Source organism: Anarrhichthys ocellatus, unplaced genomic scaffold, assembly GCF_004355925.1.
Source record: "Anarrhichthys ocellatus isolate YVR2014 unplaced genomic scaffold, GSC_Weel_1.0 scaffold625, whole genome shotgun sequence".
In the NCBI taxonomy this organism is placed as follows: Eukaryota; Metazoa; Chordata; class Actinopteri; order Perciformes; family Anarhichadidae; genus Anarrhichthys; species Anarrhichthys ocellatus.
The window spans coordinates 1-23,294 of NW_022280599.1; the positions used below are offsets into that span (position 1 = coordinate 1).

The 23,294-nt window shown below is 43.1% G+C and overlaps 2 protein-coding genes across 3 annotated transcripts; both read right to left on the bottom strand.

Moving 5' to 3' along the window:
* Positions 1-26: 26 nt before the first annotated feature.
* LOC116376816 (tensin-3-like) lies at positions 27-8,739 on the bottom strand. 2 transcript variants are annotated; one of them, XR_004212147.1, is made up of 3 exons: positions 7,688-8,739; positions 423-591; positions 27-195 (listed from the first exon to the last, which is right to left on the bottom strand). XR_004212147.1 is itself a non-coding variant. In XM_031838299.1 (2 exons), exons 1-2 carry the CDS (start codon positions 717-719, stop codon positions 115-117), a joined length of 378 nt encoding a protein of 125 aa, XP_031694159.1. In that variant the 5' UTR covers positions 720-1,331; the 3' UTR covers positions 27-114. The 2 variants fall into 2 exon arrangements, 1 of the variants encoding a protein (XP_031694159.1); XM_031838299.1 differs by lacking the exon at positions 7,688-8,739 and having other exon boundaries at positions 423-1,331.
* Positions 8,740-8,975: 236 nt separating this feature from the next.
* Positions 8,976-23,091, bottom strand: LOC116376815 (desmoplakin-like). The gene is given in 26 exon segments (XM_031838298.1): positions 8,976-10,318; positions 10,320-11,935; positions 12,452-12,949; positions 13,083-13,181; positions 13,464-13,571; positions 13,684-13,767; positions 13,918-14,080; positions 14,190-14,383; positions 15,254-15,392; positions 15,536-15,717; positions 15,858-16,117; positions 16,219-16,405; positions 16,588-16,714; positions 17,024-17,061; positions 17,063-17,179; positions 17,273-17,425; positions 17,643-17,768; positions 17,855-17,950; positions 18,036-18,140; positions 18,311-18,478; positions 18,589-18,648; positions 18,785-18,910; positions 20,422-20,566; positions 20,878-20,996; positions 21,097-21,181; positions 22,729-23,091. Coding segments are annotated over 26 exon segments (6,120 nt in total). The 5' UTR covers positions 22,974-23,091; the 3' UTR covers positions 8,976-9,438.
* Positions 23,092-23,294: the final 203 nt, after the last annotated feature.

Sequence of the window (23,294 nt, forward strand, 5' to 3'; positions counted from 1 at the left end):
GATCAAAGAGGATGAACAGAGAGCTATTCTGCCATTGAAATGAATTGTACCGGTTCTTTTCCAAGCTGATGGATATTGATATACTCATCCTGCTAGGATATTATAAACTGTATTTTACAGATGACACAGTAAATGTGAACTCACCTTCGGGTTCATTTTAGTGAGATCGTGTCTTTTCTCCGACAGGTTGATAATCTAAAGAGAACACACAACACAGCCAGTGACTTATCATGTTGTCTCTTAGATCACTGCATTCTGCCTACATAAGCATGAGTGAAAGATGCACTATGCGCTCTGAGATCAATACGCTCGCATCAATATCCCATGAGAGCCCATCGGCCCCAAAATCAATACTGTTTGCACTTTGACACCTGGGCTCACTTCAAGGTGAGGTAGCGAGCGGCACGCGGGCGAGCACTGACCAGGTAATTGTCTGCATGCTTGGACTTGAGCATTCGCGTGACATCCTTCAGGTTGTGGGAGTAGATCTCTTCCGTGCACCCCCGGGGGAAGGACACGGCGATGATGCGCTCCGTGATGTACGTCAGGTCGAGTTCGTATCCCTCCTCCATTGCTGAATCTCGGGACTTCCTGTTGAAAATACCCAAGCAGAGACACGGGTGACTCAGGCCCTGCAATAACCTCACACCGTTCCCACTTAAAGCAGGTGACTTTGCTCCAGTCAATATTTGGCGGTCAAAGTCCTCCGCTTTAGTCATTGTGTCCGCAGAAATCTTTAGAGATCGACCTCAATTCCAGATTGTATGACAGAGGGTGTCCTGTTTGCACAGAAACGGTCAATAGTATGAGTCACAATCACTTTACTGGTTGAAACAAAACAACATAAATCAAGAGCTTTTTTGAACATGTGAGAGATTAGTGCCACTTATCTCCACTGCAAAAAGATATACAGTGCAGTGGTAGCCCTCCCCCCCTCCCAGTCAGTCGGAGCAACATCGACAAAGACAGAAAAAAAACTTTTAAACAATTCCGGATAGAACCAGTTGCTGTAAATCCCTGGGTGATGGCGTGTCCCTGTGACCTCATGGCACTTCCTGCACTGGTGGTCCGGAGGGAGAGCCTGTCTCACCCCACCACAACCACAGATACATCCCTTAGTCTCTTATCTAGTCATCTCTGTGTGCTCTGTGCTGGTTGTCAGCCCAAGAATAGCAAAGTGTTGCCTGCGGCTGTCACTAGTGCCGACGCCATTCCTCGATTCAACTATAGATCAAACAAACTAATTGTTTTTTCAGCGATCATTTTTATAATCCCTGACAAAACGCGATATAAAATGTATTATATATTATAATATATATATATATTATACTATAATCATACTATATAATACTTTACATGCTATAGTACTGCACTATAGTATATTGAATAGTCCCATGTTGTACTGTATTACTTTATGTACTGTATCACGCTTCTATATTCATACAGACAAATATGATCAAGTATCTTACAAGTAATCGTACATAGTGGATGGTATAATATTACATAGACTATACTTTGTAGCTACTAATCACACAACTATGTCACTTCATTTGCAGCAGTATTGCATTAGTTGAAGTACATCCCTGTGGGTACTGTGTTTGTACTTGCCTTGTAGTATTGAGTTTAATGCTCTTGTATAGTTCCTATTTTTCTTTCTATTATTTTTGGTATTTTATATACTTATTTTTGACTTAACTTTTACTTTTCTCTTTTTATCTGGACTTAATATTGTATTTTATAAATATAATAGATTATTGTCAATAAAACAAACCAAATCCTACCTTTTGAGAGAGCCATAATTAGAACAAATGTCGATGACTTGTAAAAACCTACGAATCTATATTTGTGTGTAGCATTTGTACGAGATAACTGATCAAAAGAGCTTGATAAATGTTTCAGATTTCACACAAACAAACACTTTCCGCCAAAGCTCCCAAAGATGTCATCATCCTTCTTGAATAATTGTTTGTTGTGATTGAACGACCCACAGTCAAGAATGTGTCCGTCAATTAAGTCTGCAATGACTGCAGGCTACATCCCAACACTTTGAAGGGGGCCAGAGCGGGAGCCATAAACCAGGGACAGTGCAGCCACGGCTTAAACCAACCCTCAGAGCGGAATGAAAGAGGCCATGTGTATGAAGAGGTCATCACTCGGGGAAACAGGGCTGGGTGTGTGTGTGCGTGTGTGTTGGTGGAGGTGGTGGGAGCGGTCCTCGGGGATTGTTGTAACTAATGGCGGGGTTAGTCTATTTCCCCTTAGACTCTAACAGGAAAACTGTTGACTAATGGGATATTAATGAACAGGATGGCCAGTACTTCGGCTCTGTGTGTCTCTCCAGGGCACGGGCTTGGGAGGAAGGCTTTGTCATGGAGGTGTCAAAGTACTGCACCAAATGGAAATGGGGAAGGTACCCTATCTAACAAGCACTTGCTGACAAAAACTTTACTTACTTACTTAATTTGGTGTTTTAAGATCCGTTTTAAAGTATTTAAAGTTTGACATTATGGGAAAATATGCTTTCTTGCCGAGAGTTACGTGAAAAGATTGATACCACTCTCACGTCTCTACGGTAAAAATCAACCTAACATTGCTGCTAGTAGCTGGTTAGCTTTGTTTAGCATAAAGACTGGAAGCAGGGACACAGCTAGCTTGGCTCTGTCCATATGAGGTAAAACTAAATTGCCGAGAAACACACAGCATCATGTATCTCACAAGTTTAAACAAAAAACAAAGTGTGAAAAATGACACAGAGGGTCATGTGCCGGGCTCTTAGCTTCCTACTTACGCTAAGAAATAGTAAGTTCCATAACCACAACATGTTTTTTTTTTTTCACACTTTTGTTTGTGGATGTGCTGTTGGCAAACTTTATGACTGAGTACGGATAGAGCCAGGCTAGCCGTTTCCCTGTTTCCAGTCTTCATGCTAAACCAAGCTAACCAGCTACTAGCAGAAAAGTTAGCTTCATTTTTACATGCTTAAAAACTATTAAATAACTGATTACATTACTAATTTCAGGGCAACTGAACTAAGAGAAATCAAGGTTTCAACCAAATTAAATTAAATACATAAATAGTAAAATCACATTATAAAATAATTCAAAATTTTCTAAATATCGACTTTGAATGATTAATTTCTCATGAAACGCGCAATGTTGCAGTAACCAACATCCTCCTACTACTAGACCTCTCACTTCTCCCACTCATCATTCAAGCGAACATGAGCGACTTGCCCCAGCACGCACTAAAGATAATTGGTCTTTAATTTGCACCGACTGCTTTTGTTCCTGGTTTGAGGCGCAGCATTAGCTCACAAAGGCAGAATAAGCAGTACCAAGGAACTCAAAACCCAGAGCCCACCCATGACACTGGGAGAGCAAGGCTGACAGAGGAGCCGGGTAGGCAGAGAGATTCGAGTAAACGGGTTGCGAGGTCTACCGTGAACAAGCAGCGACAGGTTTACCGAGGTCAGGATGTTGGGGGATTAGGGTGTGTCTGGCACCCCCAGCTCCAACCCCTGCAGGTAAGAGCTTGACTAGACTGCGTGGGTGCTGTCAGCCACATTCACACATGCATAACCATCACTTGGGACAGGCTCAAAAACGCTGAAAATAAATTAATCAAACATTCCATTGATGCGTGAAAGAAATGCAGGGAAGATGGAATGGAGAGGCATATCAAAGTGCTGGGACGAAGCCCGTTTCTATTTCAGGAGCCACACCCCACCTGGCCCGCACCGTATGGAATCCTCCATTTTGTGGGAGCAGGTGAACCACGGGATGAAAGAAGACAGCATCATGAACTGTCTCAAAATCATCCAGACATCACTTAGTCAGACCTTGTGGGTTAATTCACGGCCTCGTCATGTGAACAGTGATCTCATAGTTGTTTTCATTTTTGAGTCAACTGTGGTGACAACAGTTGGCAAAAACGTTGCTCGTCTCAACACAAATAATAAAGACTCTCCCGAGCCTGGGGTTTGAGCCACAGCAACCGATCCATTTACTCAAAAGTATGTTTGTATGCGATTAGGCTGGTTGCTACATGTCTACATGCTCCCCAACTGCATTTTCCATTAGCGATTTCAGTGCAGCCATCAGTGTACAGATTGCTTTTACATATTTGTACAAACCAGAGATGCTGCCTCTTTTGCAGTGTTGTCTTGAAGGGTATACGCAGGTATACGAGGTGGACAAAACTATTTTTCAGGCGATGTACATTGTACCCACCTAAACCTAAAGCCACTGGAATATAGGAGAGTATACCTACCATCTCATCTGTGACCCACCCATCTACCTAGTAGTACATACACCTCATCAGCGACCACCAGGAACTTCTCATTTGCATATTTAAACCTAAACTTTCAGAAAACTTGTATTACAAAAAAGAATATTGTCTTAATGTAAGGAATCAACTGTGGGAGTTTCATGGTGATATTTATTACTTGAACTTGTTTTCCCTAAAATGTATATAATTTAACAATACATATCTTTTAAGGTTGCTTTCTCAAATTCAGTTTTTTCTCATACTCTGGGCCAAAAATGTCCACTTGAGAAGCACTTACACACACTAAACTCTGAATAGCTCTGACTCATATGTCAACATTGGCTTTATCCAATTTATGCAAATTAGCACATATTTAAGATTAAGACATTATGTATCAATTGCATATCTAAACATAACACTTTCAGAAAACTTGTAATATAAAAAAACAAGTGTCCAAATGTAAGCACTCAGCTGGGGAAGTTTCATGCTGAGCAACTTTTATTTTTTGCAATCAATCTATGTATCACTCTTTTTTGATTCTATGTTAAATATAAAAATCCTCATCACAAGAAGCAGGAGTGCATTCAACCCCAATATTATAGAAGCTGCAGAGGCCCAACTTCAGTCTAGTTTTACCACACTTAAATCTACCTAAATCGACTAATCCACATTTAAATGGTCGCAAATTAGAAACATATGCCAAGTGTTTTTTAGTCATTTAAAGAAAACTAAATTGTCCACAAACATTACGCCTGCGCACATATGAAAGCAATCATGGCCTCCCTTCCCCCCATTCACACTCCAAAATCAGACTGAGTTGCTTCTGTCGGCTCCAGCTTATAGTTTATGATTGACATGGTGTGGCAATGGCCTCCATTTTGTGTCAATTCAGTCCATTAAACTGAAATTATGCGTCCGAGATCGAAAAAATAAAAAATAGGTGCACTGGTGTTCCTCAATAACAGGAGAATAAAAAGAAGAACCCAAACCCAGACTCAGCACAAACTTTCTCTGGTTCAGACTGCAGTGCTGCACTCAAATCCAAGTCCCGGTAATAAAGCTCATCAAACCCAGCATGTAGGAGCTGGCTCCGTTTTGCACCAATCGGAAAAAAACAGCTACACTTACAGTGCAATGTGGACTCTTTGGGAGACTCTGGACAGATTAATGATCTCCGAAGCTATTTGCAAACCTGAGTAACACCTAAAGTGCAATAAATGCTTCAGGAAGTCTGGGGCCCTGCAGGGGGATTTCCTGATGGATTTTTTTGTACATTTTTACTAAATTTGTTACATTAACTTTCTTTCTTTCTTTGATCGATTGCCCAGCACATGTAAAGAACTATTCACGCCTGTTTACCACTCCATCAGATGACAGGAGTTGTACCCATTATCCTCTGGCTGTAGCCCCCAGTTGGTATTTAGCATTCACATCTAATAGCCCCCTAACCTTGATACCATCAGCTTCACTGTTCCAAACCGCCTTGTATTCATACTTGGCACGAGCACGCGCCTCATACTGCGGGATAACATGCCCACAGTGACACTACAGGCTGGTTGAAGGGCCCCCAGAGAGGAACAAGGCCACAGTTTGTTAGGGGCTCTAAATGTTTACGCTGTGGCTCCGACACTTATTCACTGCTGGAGTGTTTCTTGTGTTGCTGTCTGTCTTGGCCAGGTCTCCCTTGAAAAATAGATTTTTAATCTCAATGGGACTCACCTGGTTAAATAAAGGTTAAATAAAATAAATAAATAAAAAGAACTGACATAAACAAAACCATGAGAACTATTGAAAATGGAGATGGGGAGCTAGGTATTTTTTGAAAGTTTATTTAGCAACCCTGGAACTCTAACGTGTATTTATCCCGCATTTTCATGAGATATTTTGTAGGGAATAAAAATGACAGCCCCCGGGCATAAAGTGCGCACCCTTAAGGCTCCTAAAGTACTCCCTAATTACCGTTTTCTATCCCAAGGTCATAGTGGAATGCGTTCCAAAATGGATTACGTTCCCACTCTCGCTCTCTCATTCCCTCCATCTCTCTTTTCTTTTCCCCTTTATTGCTTCCATTCTCCTTCCTTCTCCAGGTCTCCTTCCCTCCGTTTAATGGCTTACACATGTCAGCCGAGTGGCCGCGGCACCGCTGCGACACAGTGAAATGCCCCAGTGCTCCGTCCCCTGCTGTTCCTCCCAGGGTTAGATCACGGTGTTCTGCTTACAGTACACAACCCCAACCCTCACGCCAACCCCACCTGTCCAAACCACACCATCAGGATGCCAATTCATCTGTGGCCCGAACCCGGGACTTTGCGAGCACCACCTGACACTTTGGGTTTCTGTCACATTTCTTTTGCCTTGAGGGGCCAGATATTGTTCATAGGAGCAACCTCAAAATAGAACTGCCAACAAAAGCTGTAATTACCGGTTGAAAAATGTTTCTCCTCTCATGCCGGGCCTGTAATTAAAGCTAATCTTGAAAGAGTTTAGCCTGCAAAATGTTCAGAACAACCTGCATGGTTTATGTTGCGTGAAAGAGAGGCGCACAAGAGGGTGTAAATGCAGGTGTGTGTGTGTGTGTGTGTGATTTCCAAGCAAGGGAGGGACGCAATATTCAGGTGAAGAGGGCTGTAGCTGTTGTGACGCAAGGACGCTTGTACATGTCATCAACAATAGCTGCCTGAGAAGCATAGCCCTAGGGCCGCAAATACCACGCAGCAGCTGTAGCTCAAAGGAAAAAAAAAAAAAAAAAAAGAAGCCATACTCTGACTGTCTCCATCATTTATCCACTGACTGAGGAGTCCAGACAGTCTCCAAAGGGCTTCTCGGTGGAGCTCTATCAGACTACTGGGAGCAAGTCTTCTACAAGAATGACCCCATGTGTTTCACATTATACAAAAGGTCTCCAGTGCACCCGAGCCCACAACAGCAAGGAACCCCAAATTATAGCCATTGCAAAACACAGTTCATTGAGGAAGACGTTTAAAAGCTAAAAAAGACCTTAAGAGTTTAAGCCAAGCTTTTTAATGAGTTTAATTCAAAGGCTCTAAATAATACTCATTCACATTGACCCCCCCCCCCAAAAAAAGAAAAATCACTAGATCAGTGCTGGGTCAGTTTGAATGAGTCCCTTCTCTGTCTTCAGAGTGCTGGAGGAAGGAGCTTGGGCACCAACACACACCGCTGGTTTTAGCAGGAGCCAAAGTAAATACAGAGAGCAGTGCCCTGTTTTGCACTTTAAATAACTGAGCAGACTCAATGAAATGGGACTGAGCAAAGGGCTAAAGAGAAGGGGGAGGAAAGAGTACTACAGTGTGTGGGAGTCTAATCCTACTTTTTTTTTTTAAGCACTGACCAGCCTGACTTTAAGAAACCCTCCGTGCAAAACGATTGACCGTGGAAAAGTTCAGACACCGTGCCTTACCTTTTCAAACTGAAGGCGAGTACTTTGATTCTTCTTCTTTCCCTTCTTTTGGGGGGTTCTACTCTGTGTCCCCTTTGTCAGTCGGAGCTGCAGACAGAGGACGAGTCGGGTAAAGTCCTGATCAAAGAGCCCTCAGCCTGTCATACAGGCTTAGTGCAGGCTGGGAGGCTCATTTTCCTCTCCTGGAATTTGCTCTCCTCGGCCTTCTGCTGTGGCTGCCGGGGATAAAGTTGAAGCCCTTGCTCGGTTCCTGAACTGCTTCTGCTTCTGCTCTGCTCAGCTCAGCGCCCCCCCTCCCCGAGCACACTTCCTCCAGTCGGTGCTGCCGCTGCAGCCGCCACAAGTCCTGGCATGGGATAGTCCTCCTCCCACTGCGCCGCTAGGCCTGTCTCCCTTGTTCCCTCCCCCTTCCACCTACCTCCCCTCTCTAGGGCCTCCTCCTCCTCTGCCTGTCTCCATTTGTTCACACCCTCACTCCTCACACGCAGACGGAGGCTTCCTCCCTCGTCCTCCCACTGGACCCCCCCAAAACCCATCACATGTCAGGGGGGAGAGGGACGATGACATAGGTAAAGTTAGCAGGAGTGGTTGTAATGAAGTGAGCTTTTTTTTAATAAGATTATAGGACATTCAATCAGCTAGTGTAGCGGTAAGTATGATTCTAGAAGTTGAACATACCGGTGGTAGCTCTAATAGACCGGCGCAGAAAGGTGCTGTGAATATGTCCAATTGTTATATTCATGTGTGTCATTGGCACAGTGATCAATAGAAGTGGTACATTCCGTATTCATGTTAGAAATAAAGGATTTGGTTTGACCTGTTTGGGCTGAATGCACCATCCAAGGAATGACTTCGTAAATAAATAAATTATTGTTTAAATTATTATATTATATACGCAGTTTAATTACCATTAGACCACAGGAGAAACTTGCTGGATCATTTTTTATTTAATGACTAATTAATTGGTTATTAATACCAATGTTTGTTAATATATATAGGTGAGACCATGATTATTAGATTAAAAAATAACAGCATGCATTGCTGTTGAAATTACATTTCCATCCATAAATATTTCCAACACTACAGTCCTGCTTGTATTATACCATAGAATATACAATTTTGTTTCCCACCTCTCTGGTGTGCTTAGAGGGCTACAGGCTTGCAACTGTAGTTTTATCATGACAATTGGCGCCATCCACAGGTAACAATAGATACTGCTCTCTCCTCATGCAGTGAACATTTTCAGCTTTTAATGCAGACATCCAGCGAGTAAATGAATGAATCAAAATTGTGGTGACAACTTTATTTTCAATCACGTGAGAATAACATTTTAGTGGCAAGGAATTTTCATTGTTGATCATTACATTGTCAAGTCAGTATTTTAAGCTAAACTTCAGCATTTGCAATTAACAAAACAACTTTTTTCAAAAACATGAATGAAAAACAACATAAATCAAGGTGCAAAAAAATTAGGAATGAACAATAGGAAACTTAATTTTGACTGCATGCTGAAACAGAGGTGAACAAGCATATTTTCTAATAAGAAATTGTTAAATTGCCCCAAAAATCCCTATATTAAAATGAGCTATGAAAAATATATTCATTCAACATATATGCGTTAGAAGTATTAATCATAGTCTGTATTAAGTTGAATATTGAAACACTAAAACACCAAAAACTGCACTCAAGCTAACATTTAGAAAAGCAAACAGAAAAGCAAACTGCTGTCTAGCTTTTTTTTATGGTGTGTATTAAAAGTGATCGTTGGAGCTGTAGCTGGTAGTGTTGGAGGAGAAGTTATAGCTGACAGTTGAGGAATAATCCACACTGCCTCTACGAGATCCACTCCTGGAGCCGGCTAGGGAACCGGCTCTGGACCCAGAGCGAGAACCCGGGTTTGAGACATTGTAAGGGCTGCTGATTCCCTTGGAGGACATTGAAGAGGCCTGCAACATCTTCATACCATTGCTTTCTTCCACCATGCAGCTGTCCATGGCCTCCTTGTAGGAGATCTTCAGTTTGGTCTTGGGACAGGTCAAGTTCTTCTGGTGGTTCCGTGTATTCTGAAGCTTCTGGGCCCCTTGACCATCCAGCCAACCTCTGCGGATAGCTTCTTCGATAGTGACACGATGTCCAGTGCCAGGCTCAATCAGGCCTCCAGTCAGGTACTGAAACTCCAAAAATCTCTGGCCAGCTTCATAGGGCAACCATGTCTCCTTCACTGCCTCTGCTACGGACATCTTTCTCTTAGTCTTCACATCCTCAAAACCAACAAAGGCTTTCTGGGCAGGTTTCAGCTTAGCGCCCATGCTGTCATCGATGATACTCTGATGGACAGCATCCTGCAGCGACAGTCTCTCACCGGTGGCAGGGTTGATGATACCACCTGTGCATGTCTGGGCCTCCAGTAGCCTCTGTGCTGTAATAGTGTCAACGATGCCTCTTCGGAGCCCTTCAGACAGAGTGATTTTCTCCAAGGTCTCTGTGTCAAATATAGCCGCCACAGGGCTGTGGTCATCGAACATCTCAGGGGGGGAAACAGTAATCGAAATAATGTTGAAGCGTTTACGAACGGTAGGAGAAGAAGGCGCGAGCTGGGTGGGACTGCTGCAGGTGACCATGTCATCAACATGTCATCGCCGTGCTGCTGGTTCAGTTGGTAATTTGGTCAGCGAGCTGGGTCAATGTTAGTGTTCCGGCACGATACTGATCCAAAGCCTTGTCGTCAATGACACCGCGTTTAATGCAGTCCTGGATGTCATACTGGGTTCCTGTTTTCCTGTCCACTATCACCAAACGTGCAGAGCCATCAGACCCTGTGATAGTTATTTCCTCCCACTCGCCCTCCTGCTCCGATAACTCCAGGAAAGTGTTGTAGTCAATTATCTCCCGGTGATAGGCCTCCCTCACTGACATCTCCAGCCCAGTGTCTGGGTCAATGATCACAACTCGCCTCTTGCGAAGGACATTGCTGCGGCTCTCCTGTGACTTCTGGAGCTTCTTCTTGTCTTTTAGAGGCAGGAGTATTAGGTCTGTCTTTGGATCTCTCATGCACCTGTCCTTAAGTTGAAGATATGTCAGGTTCTCTTTAGTATTAGGGTCAAAGAACCCTTTTGTGTCATCTCCTTCATAAGTTAGAATCTCATTCATCTCCTCATCAAAATATCCCCTTTTATAGGCAACAGCAACATCAATACGGTGGCTCTCTTTGGGGTCAATTATCCCACCACTGGCAATTTGGGCCTCCAGAAGACGGATTCCATGACCTTTCTCAATAAGATCTTTCTCAATAGCCTGGAAGAGGGAGATTGTCTTTCCTGTGGATGGGTCTCTGTATCCAGTTACGGCCCTCTCTGCTGACATCAGCTTATTCTTAAACTCTTTTCCTATCAGGCCTCTCTTTGTGGCCTCCTCTACTGTCAAGAACACATTGTTGACTGGATCAACAATGAAGCCAGAAGCAGCTTGGGCCTCAAGAAGCTCCAGGGTGGTTCCTCTCATGAGCAGGCCTTCCTTCATTGCCTGATAAAAGGGCATTATTCGGTCATTGGCTTCATCATAGACCCCCGCAATGCAGGTAGAGCCATAGAGATAGGACTTTAGCTTGTCTTCAATTTCTCTGATGGTGAGCTTTCCCTCGTTGTACTTCGCCAAGTCAGTTTTATCCAGCAGTCCAGATTTGATGAGCTCTGCCAGAGAGACATCCTCACGGAGACCCTTCACTGTCATGGACTTTTCTGGATTGATTGTTGGGACCTTTTCATCCATCTGAGTGTGCCGGGTCAGAGTGTTGTTTTTCTGCTGCAGCCTCTGTATCTCTCTCTCCAGGGCATCTCTCTTGAGAGCCAGGTCTGAAGCCTCCTTTTCAGAGATCGACAAATGACTCTTGTACCTCTCCTCGACACTCTTAAGCTCCCTCATGAGCCTCTCAATCTCGTTCTTCAGGGAGAGCCTGTCTCGATCAGCCTGGTCTCTTTCCGATTCAAACCTCTTGATGTCGCTGTCTCTCAGCTCATACTGGCTCTTAAAATAGTTGAAATCCTTGAGGACGGCATTCTTTTCATCCTGCAGCCGCTGTTTGTTGCGGAGCTCGGTCTCTAGAGTGAGCTTGATGCGAGTGAGCTCCTCCTCTATGCGCAGCTGACGAGTCTTGTCCTGCTCCAGCAGTTTCAGCTTGGACAGCAAACTGTCCCTCTCCAGCATCACCTCGCTGTATTGGCTTTGGGAATCATTCATCCTCGTGGATGTCTGGGGAGAGACAAGAAAACACATTATTATGCCAGCAAAGAAATGCCAATAAAACCAGATTTTGCCCACAAAGACCCACAATTCTAATTCAACATTGAAATTGTGATGTCACCAATCACTAATTGAATGTTTAGAAATGGCAATCAGATGTACTGTCTGAACCAATTTATAATGTATATATCTAAAAAGATGTGTACATTATATTTATTATTTTCATAGGTATGCATTAATTAAATGATTGTTCAGTACCACAATGTGCAATGTTAGAGGTTAGAAAGATAAAGCATTTGCTCTGCTTTTCTGCTCTTCTGTGTGAGCAATGGACTGCCTCAGTCTCCTTAGCTCCTCCTCGAGGTCTCTCTTCTCAGAGGTGAGTCTGTCAATTTGCAGTCTCAGCTCTGCCGTGTCTTCTTCTTTCTGTTGTGAGGTTTTCAGGATCGTGGTCTTGGTGACGTGGATCTCCGTCTCGTATGTCTGCTTAAGTTGATTAATCTCCTGGGTGCACTGTGTTCTTACCTTTGAGATATCTGATTCAGCATTTCGCCGACGTGCTGCTTCCTCATCTAGCAGTATCTTCATCCTCTCCAGTTCACGTTCCTTGTCCTTCACAGACTTTTCCAGGTCAATCTTGATCCAGTTGAGTTCTTCCAGTTCTTTCTGTCTGCGGCGAACAGCTGCCTCATACTCTTCTTGCTGGTTGGTGTAGCGCTCCTCTGCCAACCTTCTTTTCCTCTTTTCTTCATCCAGCTGGAACTTAATTTGGGTCAGCTGGTCATTGAGCTTTTGAAGCTGGCTGTGTGTGCTAGCCAGGCTGTCCTTGGTAGCGTTAACTTGTATTGCCGTGGTTCTCTTAACATCTTCAAAAGAAATAAGCTCCCTTTGTGATTGACTGAGCTCCAGCTTGTAGCGGGCCAAAGCATCCTCCAGAGACTTGTTTTTCTGGTTGTGATCCTGGACGTTGTCCTTCAGACGCCTCAGTTCCTCCTCCAACATCTCGATCTTGGTGTTTCTGATCTGAAGAGAGTATTGACAAAAACAGAAAGAGCCTCAGTGACCTACTTTCATATTATTGAAGAAACCTATATGTTATTTTTTATCATACTATTCATTTTACCAACACAATATACTTGACAACTGTGATCCCTACCTTCAGCTCTTCCATGTTCTTCATCAGCTCCCCAAGGAACCTGTAGTAGTCACTGGAGCGGGTGAGTAGCTCTATGTACTGAGAATGGAGGTCAGCCGCCTGAAGGGAGTTAAAATGAGTGGATGAATACCGATGTCAAATATTCTCGTGTTAATTACATGCCAATGAGAACGTTAACAGACAGATGCATTTAAGGGATTGACCGTTAAATTGGTAGTATCACATAAGCTCATAATACAAAGGACGTAACCATTGTTTAAGATAATAATTAATAAGTCCCACAGCATGGATAAACAAGTAAATAGTAGTAATAACTAAGGTGTACCAATAATTAACAGCAAATTGGTTTAGTGTGACTTAATGGAGAGGCCCTCCTCATACCTCTTGTCTGACCGCAGAAGCGGGCGACTGCAGCATCGTTCTCTTGATAGGAATATTAAGCAGAGTTTCTAGGCCTGCGCTGTAGGAAGCCAGCTGCAGCTCGTAGTCCTGAAAACCCACAACACAACATGGACTTCATTATTTTGCACCACACATGCTTGGGCTCATCTGCTTGTTGACACGTGTGAAATGGTTTTATGCACATGAATTGACGACCTACCTTAATGGAGACAGCGCAGGTGTCTGCGCTTTTCTGCATAACCTCTACTTTCTCCTGCTTTCTTTTAATTTCAGTGTGAAGCGCCTGTGCAGTCAGCAAAAAGGGCCATTAAATTCACCGATTAAACCAATGCTCAGTGTCTCAATTTGAATAAATGGTGGATATTTCCAATTCAAAATCTAATCGAATCCGTTATTGATTACAATCTGTTGACGTAAACAAGGAGAGACGTGCCTTCTGCTGGTTGAGGTGGTCCATTAGAGTCTGAATGTCGCTGAGTTTGACGGTCTGGAGCGCGTCCTGGCGCTTCCTGGCATTGTCTATCCACTGCTGCAGGAGAGTGCTGCTCTGCTGATAATGATTCAGCTTTTTCTCCTGCTTCTCCAAGTCCCACATTCTGTGGAGGAAAGAGTGGGAGGAAGAGGAAGGGATGAACGGATATTTTTAATGTTGTTACCGGTTCACGGGTATTGAAGGAATGTGTGCACATGAACAGATGATCCCACCTGCTGTCAATCTGGGTTTGGATGCGGCGCCAGCGGTCAGACATCTGACCCACCAGGTCTGAGTACTTGGACAAGTCCCCGTCACACTTGTGGAAGGACTCTGAGATGTGACCATTCCAGTGCACTGCTTTAGCCAGGTCAGAATCCATAGCAGTCAGCAGGTCTCTTTTTTGGTCCAGATCACTCTTCATTTGCTTTAATAGACAATCACAAAATAGATTCAAATTCTTCATTTCAACTATAACCAGGCATCCTATTTAAGCCTTATTTACATCTAGAGGTGGGCGCTGTGACAATAACTACATGATATGATTGTTTTTTTGTCAGAGAATGGCTACGGTTATGTCAGTGGTGGAAGAAGTATTCAGATCCTTTACTGAAGTAAAAAATAGCAATACTCCAATATTAAAATACTCCATTAGAAGTTTATGTCCTGCATTGGAAATGTTACTTAAAGGCGCAGTGTGCCAGATTAAGTAAAAGGATTATCAGCAAAATGTCCCGAAAGTATCAAAAGTAAAAGTCCTCATAATGCAGAAAGATGGCCTTTGTAAGTGTTATGCTTTAATATATTGGATTATTATTATTTATTTTATTTTTAACTGAATTGTAGTGGAGCACAAGTAGCATTAAATGGAAATACTCAAGTACCACAAATTTACTTGAGTAAATGTACTTTGTCACAGTCGCACCACTGGGTTTTGTCATGTGACCCAAGTGTGGAACCTAAGTTTGTAATAACAAGTTGTCGCACACAGGAGTGTGGATTAGAACCCATTCCAGTCGCTGTGGACTGAAGAGACATAAAGACTGTGAGATGCGGTTGAAAGCTCAGGAAAAGAAGTTGATAAGTAAACCTTTGAGTTACTATTATTTTTTTCACAAACACTGTTTCCAAGTGCAAGAATGAACTTCTGTGTAGGTGATGGTTTACTACTAAGTGTGGTCTTTTTAGGACAAAGAGGATTCAGTAAGTGCTACTAATTAATGCCATTTGTCCTGAAGTCCTTAAACTGGAACGCAAGAGACTGCAGTTCAAACTAAATATAAAAAGTGTGTCAAACCTTTAACGTGCTCCGATAGTTTTCCACCTCCCGAAGGTCCAGAGAGGTGGTCTCCTTCTCTGTCAGCCGGGCTTCATGGACTTTAATGATATCTTCAGCCTGGAGAAGGCTCTGGAGCAAGGCCTGAAGAGCTGACAGCCTGTTAACGACACAAAGCCATCACATTAAATGCACTCCTTCTTGTCAATTGCTGACATTTACATTTAATTCTGTTTGCGCAGTATTTTCTAAATAATTGTGGGATGGATAAAAAGGTGATGCGATCAGACTACAATAATGCACCTTTGATGGTAGGCCGGGTAGAGACCCTGCAGGCCTCCCAGTTTCTGGTTGATGATTTCCAGTTCAGAGCGGAGGAACTTGGCTTGCTCGGAGTCGGCAGGTATCCCGTCCAGCTGCTTTATAATCTTTTCTCTTAGTCGCAGGTACTCATCATGAATGGAGTCCAAGTCTTGGTGCGCAGTCTGGATACCAATGTGTAAAAAACAAGTTAGATAAGAAACGAGCATCACTTGTTTCTTATCTATATTTTGCACATTTTGAAAGGTAGCCAAGAAGAACCTCACTTTTATTTGGATAGAACAATGAAAGAAAAGTTACACACCTGCAGCTTCTGGATGTGCACCGAGCACTCGTGCACACTGTTGTCCCCCAGGGGAACGTGGAGATGACTGGTGAGGCCAGACTCTGCCAGCTCCAGCCTGCGTCGAAGTTCTTGCAGACTACTGAGCAGGGTAAGGCTGAGGGTGGAGCTGGCTGGGGGAGGCTGGGAAGTGTCCTTGATGACAATGGTCTCGTGGATCGTGGAAGACGTAGGCTTCGGTTTTGGGGGTTCAGGCTTCACCCCTTCATCCCCTTTATTGGCTGGTGGAACATTAGAAGAACATTAATGTATTGTGGGGGGAAAAAACAGCAGTAGTTTTGCAAATGTAGTGGAGGATTAGTTAAAAACATTTTACACTCACTGTAAGCAGGCAGCTGGATAATCAGGGTATCGTAGTGGTTCTGGGCTTCATCAAAGTGGCCCTGGATAGTTTTCTTCTCATCTTCCCCAAACATTTCAGAACCTTGGCTGGTACGCAGGAACTCTTGGTAGTGAGTCTCCAGTCTTTTGATGATACTGCGGTACTCATCGGGACGCATCTTAGACAGCTGAGAGACAATGGAGAGGAGTCGGGTTAAGCACGAGTCACAGGAGGTAAGCAAATACAGAGTTTCGAGTTAAGCCGGAAATAAAATCGAATTCGACTTTGCTTGGTTTTGAAAACAGTGAGTTATTGTAACAGCAAAACTCAGAATTGGCTACGTTTGTTGCAGTCTTTGCGATATCTTACCATGCTGACAGTGAGGGAGCTGATGTAATTCATGTCTTTGAGGCAGTATTGCCACGAGATGAGGCTCTTGATGTTGATGTAGAGCTGATTCCAGATGCTCATGATGGCTTCATAATACTGCTCATTCCTAGGGACAGCACAAGCCATGAATATGCAGACACTACATGATAAACATGATGTAATATTTATCAAAATGTTTCCCACGTTTTCATTTTAACTGAATGATTACTTGCTCCTTTTTGGTATCAGCTTATTTTCTGACTGCTTAAGGTCTTTGAAACAGTTACGCAGTAAAGGACTGGAGGCTTGTAAATGTGATGTATCCAATATATTCATTACATGATGAATCCCCTGGAGCTGACACATTTTGAACCGCCCCCACCAAAAGGATTTTCCGCAGACCTACACCGGTCTACATTGACTGAACGGTTCTTACTTGTTGGCGAGGCCGATGCTGAGCGGGTTCGGTGGGGGGGATCTTCAGACACACAGAGGGAATCAACATGTCCATGCCTCCGGGTCCCGTCACCAGCCACTTGCTGCGCTGCGAGTTATCCTTCAGGATGCCTTTATTCCCTTTTAGAATCCCTATCTGAAGCACAAAGCAGAAGAGACGCTGAGTTACACTTGTAACATTCCACCTCATGCTCATGTGTGTGAGTATGAGAGAGAGCATACACCCCACCTGTTCTTGTTTAAAGTCACATATGGCCTGGACCATGACGGGGCTGCTGCTCTTCTCCTCGGGGTTGCGAGGCTTCAGCCTGACAATGGTCTTAGACTTGTTGACCAGACTTTGGACCTGCCTCTTATTCTCCATCACACGCTCCTTCTCTCTCTGTGAACATGCAGATATCAGACCTGTGTTTTTAACTCTGCCACTATGCACTGCAACTATTCAACACGAATGCAGACATTCAGAAGCCTTCCACTTAGTCGCTTGAAAAGAAAATTAAAAAAAAGAAAAAACTGGCGGAACCAGTTCACCAGACTTTTAAATGATTTAAACCTGTCACTCGACAGAACAAATTGTTTGAGCATGAGCGTGATGATACCTCCAGGTTTCTCAGGAGTTCAGTGAGGTTATCCAGCGGGGTGTTCTTGTCACACGTGAACTTGTTTCGGATGGACTCGTGCTCTCTCTGCAGCTTCGCGTAGGTCTCGTTGGCCTCCTTGAAAAACTGAAAGTGGCAGCAAAAGACTTCGATCAGCGTTCATGCGACAAAACATACAGGTCACTACTTTCACCGCAGGGCCGAGCGCTTACTTGGCTGTAGGCCGCATTGTCCTTCAGGTGGATGTCGATACACTTGGTGATCTGGAGCAGCCAGCTCCACTGGGTCTGTAAGGTGTCCATGTAGGCCTGTGGGCGCACACAGAGTGGTCAATGCAAAGCCAAATGAATAACTGGCTGTTTAGGTTAACAAGAACACCCAGAAACACCTTACGTCAATCTTATCAGAGGCGGGGTGGTTGTTGTTCAGGAGTCCATCTGCCTTCACCTTCAGCTTGTTTAGCTCCTTCTCTTTCTCCTCCAGGTCTCTCATCAGGCCCTGTCAGGAGAACGGAACGTAAGGGAAGCTTTTGTCTCTTGAGCGCTAACATAATTCTAACTGAGATTTGATCGGTATAGGAAATAAAACACATCAGATATTGAAGGTATGATCACGCCCATAAACTAAGACAGAAAACATCCACCCAGCAGAAAAGAGGAGGTCCTTACTGAGTAGCTCTCCTGCTTCCTGGGGATGTACTGGTCGATGTTCTTGTCTCCCCAGTCGAACATGAGCTCTTCCTCCTCTTTCTCATTCACCCACATGATGGCTCGGGAGATCTCGTTGATGATGCCCTGGAGCGCACGCAGCTGGTGCACACGGCTGTCTGACATTGTCTGAGACAGACACAAGGAAATGTATAGTTATGATAGAAAGTAACAGTAGAGCAGATATTGACAAAGTAAAAAAAAACTAAACATTTTTTTATAAAAGGGTTCGTTTCTACCTGCAGGCTTTTCCATTCTTGTTCCAGCATGGACAGGTTGTACTTGTCGCCCCTCATGTTCTGAAAAAAAAAGCAGAGCTTTAGTTTTTTTGCTCGTTTTTACATAAGATTACAACGCTTCTGTGCACATCATGCAAACAAGACGTATGAAGAAAGCAGTCCAAAGTAAAAAAAATAAAACAGGATGACCACTCACCAGTTCATCTCTGGCACGGTCTACTTCCTGGCTCCTCTGGACCGAGCTGTGGTTTTTGTTGTGGTTTAGGATTTGCTTTTCTATAGCTTCAGAGTCATCTCCCCATGCAGCCGTCTCAATCATGCGCTGCAAGATGCAAAATCGCAGTTTATTACCCTTTAAAATGCAATAAGCGCTAAACACAATTACAATGTCAAAATCCACCTCAGTTGAGGCAAAATAACATGCTTAGTGGAACATTACTGTATAGTGTTTCATGAAATAACATATAATGTATGTATACAGATTTAAAATAATAAGGCTGGCATTATTACTTGTTTTATATTCAACAAACAATACATAATCTGTCTCTCAATGGTCTCTAACCTCCCTAACGTGTCTGAGGCGCTGTAACTTATGCCTGTTCATTCCTCCTTTCAAAATAGTTCACAAATACATTGTTTCATTTTTAAGCACTCAGTCATTTCCTTAAGTACCTGGGCACTGTTGTTTCAGCAAATGTAACTCAAACAGGAGTAAATCATTTATTTGTTGGGGACTATTTTCAGCTGCGAAATAATAGACATTTGGTGCCGTATTGAATATTTCGACAGCAGGGAATGAGGAATTAACTCAAAATATACTATCCCACCACATCGATGTGGCTCACTGATGGAGTTTTAAGTGAAGCTGGGGGCACAGAGGACTAAGCTCGATTTAAAAGCAATAAAGAATCAGCGTTCCCTCCTTGTTATTTAAGGCAACATTATTTTAACTCTCAACAGATACACTATCAATTCCCCCGTTTGTCCTCTAGGTGTCAGCATATAATCATTAAGTCCGTCGTTAAGCAGGAAACTATCTCAACTATTCCCCCCCTTGTTCACAGCCCTGAGCTTTGATAAGTGCTCTGCCAGCAAACCGACCTCAGCCAGTCACTTCTCTCTACTCACATTCTCTCTCTCTCAAGGCTTTTGTTCTCTCACCACTCCCTTTTCCTTCATGACAGACTTGGCTGAAGCTGTTTAGAGACTGTCTTTAGTAAAAGTTTTATGTTGGACTGTAGGTACAATGGCTAAAAGCAACGTCCGGCAGTAAATAGAGCAGCTAGGTACACATGGCAGCAGTATAGGTCATCCGTTTCCCTTAAAAAAACAACTCAATACCGAAAGAACAAAGACTGAGACAGAAGATGTTTTTTTAAAAAAGCACACTAACCCGCCCAGGCATACATGCAAGCACAGATACGCAGGTGCAACTATTCGTACTGCTTAAACAGGTTGGACAACTACTGGGCACTGAGTTTTTCCAAGACGTTTTGTGGGCGATGCCGTAACAGAATGTTTAAATAGTAGTTACAAGTGAAATGTAAGTTAAAAAGATAACGTTTGATCAAAGTTTTTCATTTCACGTGTGTGAAGACTTTTGTCCATGAAAGTGAAGCAAATTACTCATACATTTGATTATTTCATATGTGATTCTACATGTATTTATTATATTGTGCAATTTAATATATTTCGTATAGCCTAAAATCACTTTATTGTGAATTTATTGTGAAATCCAAATTATTGTTATAATATTGATTTCAACCTCATCACCCATATTTATATATTTTCTTTTATCATGTTCTTAATGTCTCTGACGTATGCAGAGCTCACCTTCTGTTGAGCGATCCAGGCCATGGCGTCATTATAGATCCTCCCCCCTTCAAGGGAACCCACGCTGCCTCTGTTCCGTCTTATGGTCATACTACCGACTAGTTGCTGTTGGAGCGCAGCATGCATGTGCTGGAACTGGTCGACGCTGTAGAGTTGCAGAAAAGAGGGAAAACACTTTGTGAATCTTCCGAGGGCCCACTGACAGCACCACATCAAAGAGCTCAGCTGGGCAAGTAGAGCTGAGAGGAATGTTCAGCGAGCATAAAACTCCTCAGAATGACTTTGTCTTTACATGGTTTGATTCAACTACAAAAGGAAATTCAAACTCTAGCACGTTTGTGCAGTATACATACGTGGTCATGAGTAGACATGCAAATGCAAACACACAAAGGCGGCCAAACAAACTCACACTGCAATTTGCAAAGGTAAACAAACACACAGTGCATCTCGCCTCACCTTCTGAAGATGTCATTGGGAATACGCATTTGCTGCAGCTCTCTGCCACAGAGCATCATCTGCTCCATGCTTTCTGCAGCCATGTTCAACAGTTTGTCTGCCTCTCCAGCTGGACCCCCCTATAAAAATCACACAGTACAGACACCGGCCTTTTGCAAAACTATGCTTCACTTCACTCGAGATGAATGGTGTTGATTGTAACGTGTGTGCTGCACTTACACTCTGGAGAATCATCTTCGCTCTCTGCAGGTATTCCTGGCACTGGCCTGTCAGGAACAACCCTTTTTGATGGATTGCCTGTGGACTACACATGAGGAAAACAACAATACGTTTTCAGAGCTTGTAATGCAGCTTTAATTAATACCAATGTGTAAAGCGTTATCAAAGAATACGGTGTACTGTGTGTTTTACACACTCAATTCTACATATATGTGTGTAAGTACAGCTAGCTTTGTTTTTAATAAGCATTGGTACAAAGACATATGCTGTTAATATAGTTAATATACAGCTGTTACTAGATTGGTATAAATGCTCACAAATGATCATTGAATTTCATGGAAATTGAAATTAAAACATAAAATACCCTTTCTAGAATTTAAACAGTAGCTGCACATAAACAAATAAGAAAAAAACAGAGGCGCCACAACCAAGCAACCTGCAACCTGCAGGACACAATTAACAAAATCTATAAAATGGAGGTAATAAATCACAGAATTAGGAACCTAGCTAAGCTGTTTGATGTGAGGAGGACACATGAAACAAAGATATTGCCTCCACCAAAAATCAAAGATATAACTACTACTATTATTATTATTATTACTATTCTTTTTCCAAGATGCTGGAATCATGGGGAGAGATAAATATTAACTATTATAAAGTTGTTTTGATACTTTTCCTTCTTTTCTGAAAACTACTGCACGAGGGTCACAATTCAACAAATAAAGAGTGAAAAGAAAATGTATGTACAACATGTAATCACAACTAATATTATGCATGAAAATCAATAAAAGAACAAAGTACTTTTCGGTAAAGAATAATCCTGTAAAAATGATCAACTTTTTTGATATTTTAATCCAACAACAACTCATTCATTGTCTTTAGCCTGTCTATAGGTTGCGGGACATGGAAACAGGTCACCAAGGGGTCATCTATGCAAAAACAAACCAACTGTTGACTTTCTCTCTCTGAAGAGCTTGTAACTCCCCCATACACACACACACACACATCATGTTTTTTATTTGTGTTTTTTTTTGTGTGTATTTGTGTTTTAGTTTAACCATTGTTCACAACGAGTTGAGCATTTAGAAAAACATTTTAAAAATGAAATAATTTTAAAAGCTCTGAGACAGACGTCACTGTTAACATTAGACACCGACATCACGGTGACAGTGGGAGGCCTTCCAAAGGGTGTGTGTGTGTGTGTGTGTGTGTGTGTGTGTGTGTGTGTGTTTGTGCGCACGCATTCCCTCTATTGTACCTCAGAATATTGGGCAACAGATCAGGGAGGATTCAAATAGGATTACTAAAGAAAAGCAAATTAGAAAATGAAGTTTTCAGCCAAGAGGTCAACCCCTGGGATGCGTTTGTTTGTGAAAGAACAGTTTCACCGGAAGTACAGCAGAATACTTTGTTCTTGTAGGTACAATTAGCTCTCCAGCGTTCATTAACCTGTCTGTGGTATCTAGTGGCCTTGCTGGCATTTTTCTTACATTCCCAAATAGGTTTCATGGCTTTGTTAGTCTGAAAGAACAACATGATATCTATGCTTTATTTTTTACATTAACATTTAATGGCTAATTCAAACACTCGCGTGCCGTAAAACGAATTTCGAAGCAACAGGTAATTCCTTACCTAAATCCGCCACCTCCACTCGCGCCCCCCATGCTCATGGTCACTTTCGGTGCGCCCCCTCCCTGCATGGAGGTCTTGGAGAAGGAACTGTAGGAGTGCACGGCGTCCCCTCCTTGGTAGTCTCCGTGGAAGCCGTTTCCACCGACGAACACGTCGTTTCTAAAACTTGCACTCGCCAAATCCGGTCGCGAGTTGCTTCTCTGGCCCATGGTGGGCAGCCTCGAATTGGAGCCGTACATACTCATGTTTTTTAACGTTTTGCGAAAGTCTGAAGTTCGTTCCGCTCCAGACAGAGGACACAACGGGCACCTCTCCCCTCCCGGTCTCCTGACTGTTGCGCAGATCGTGCTCTGCTGTGAATAGACGGAAGCTGGCCGCTTTCGGATAGAAACCACACCTTGCTGTGTTTACGAAACACTCCTGCACCCACTGGCCTGTGTGGGAAGCTCGGGGCTTGGGCTGTCATTTCATTCTGCTGAAAAGTTATGCCGCAATCACAACTTCTCAGTTGAATTATTATGAATTACAACATGTGTTTGACTATATGTAATAGGCGTAGTCCTGGG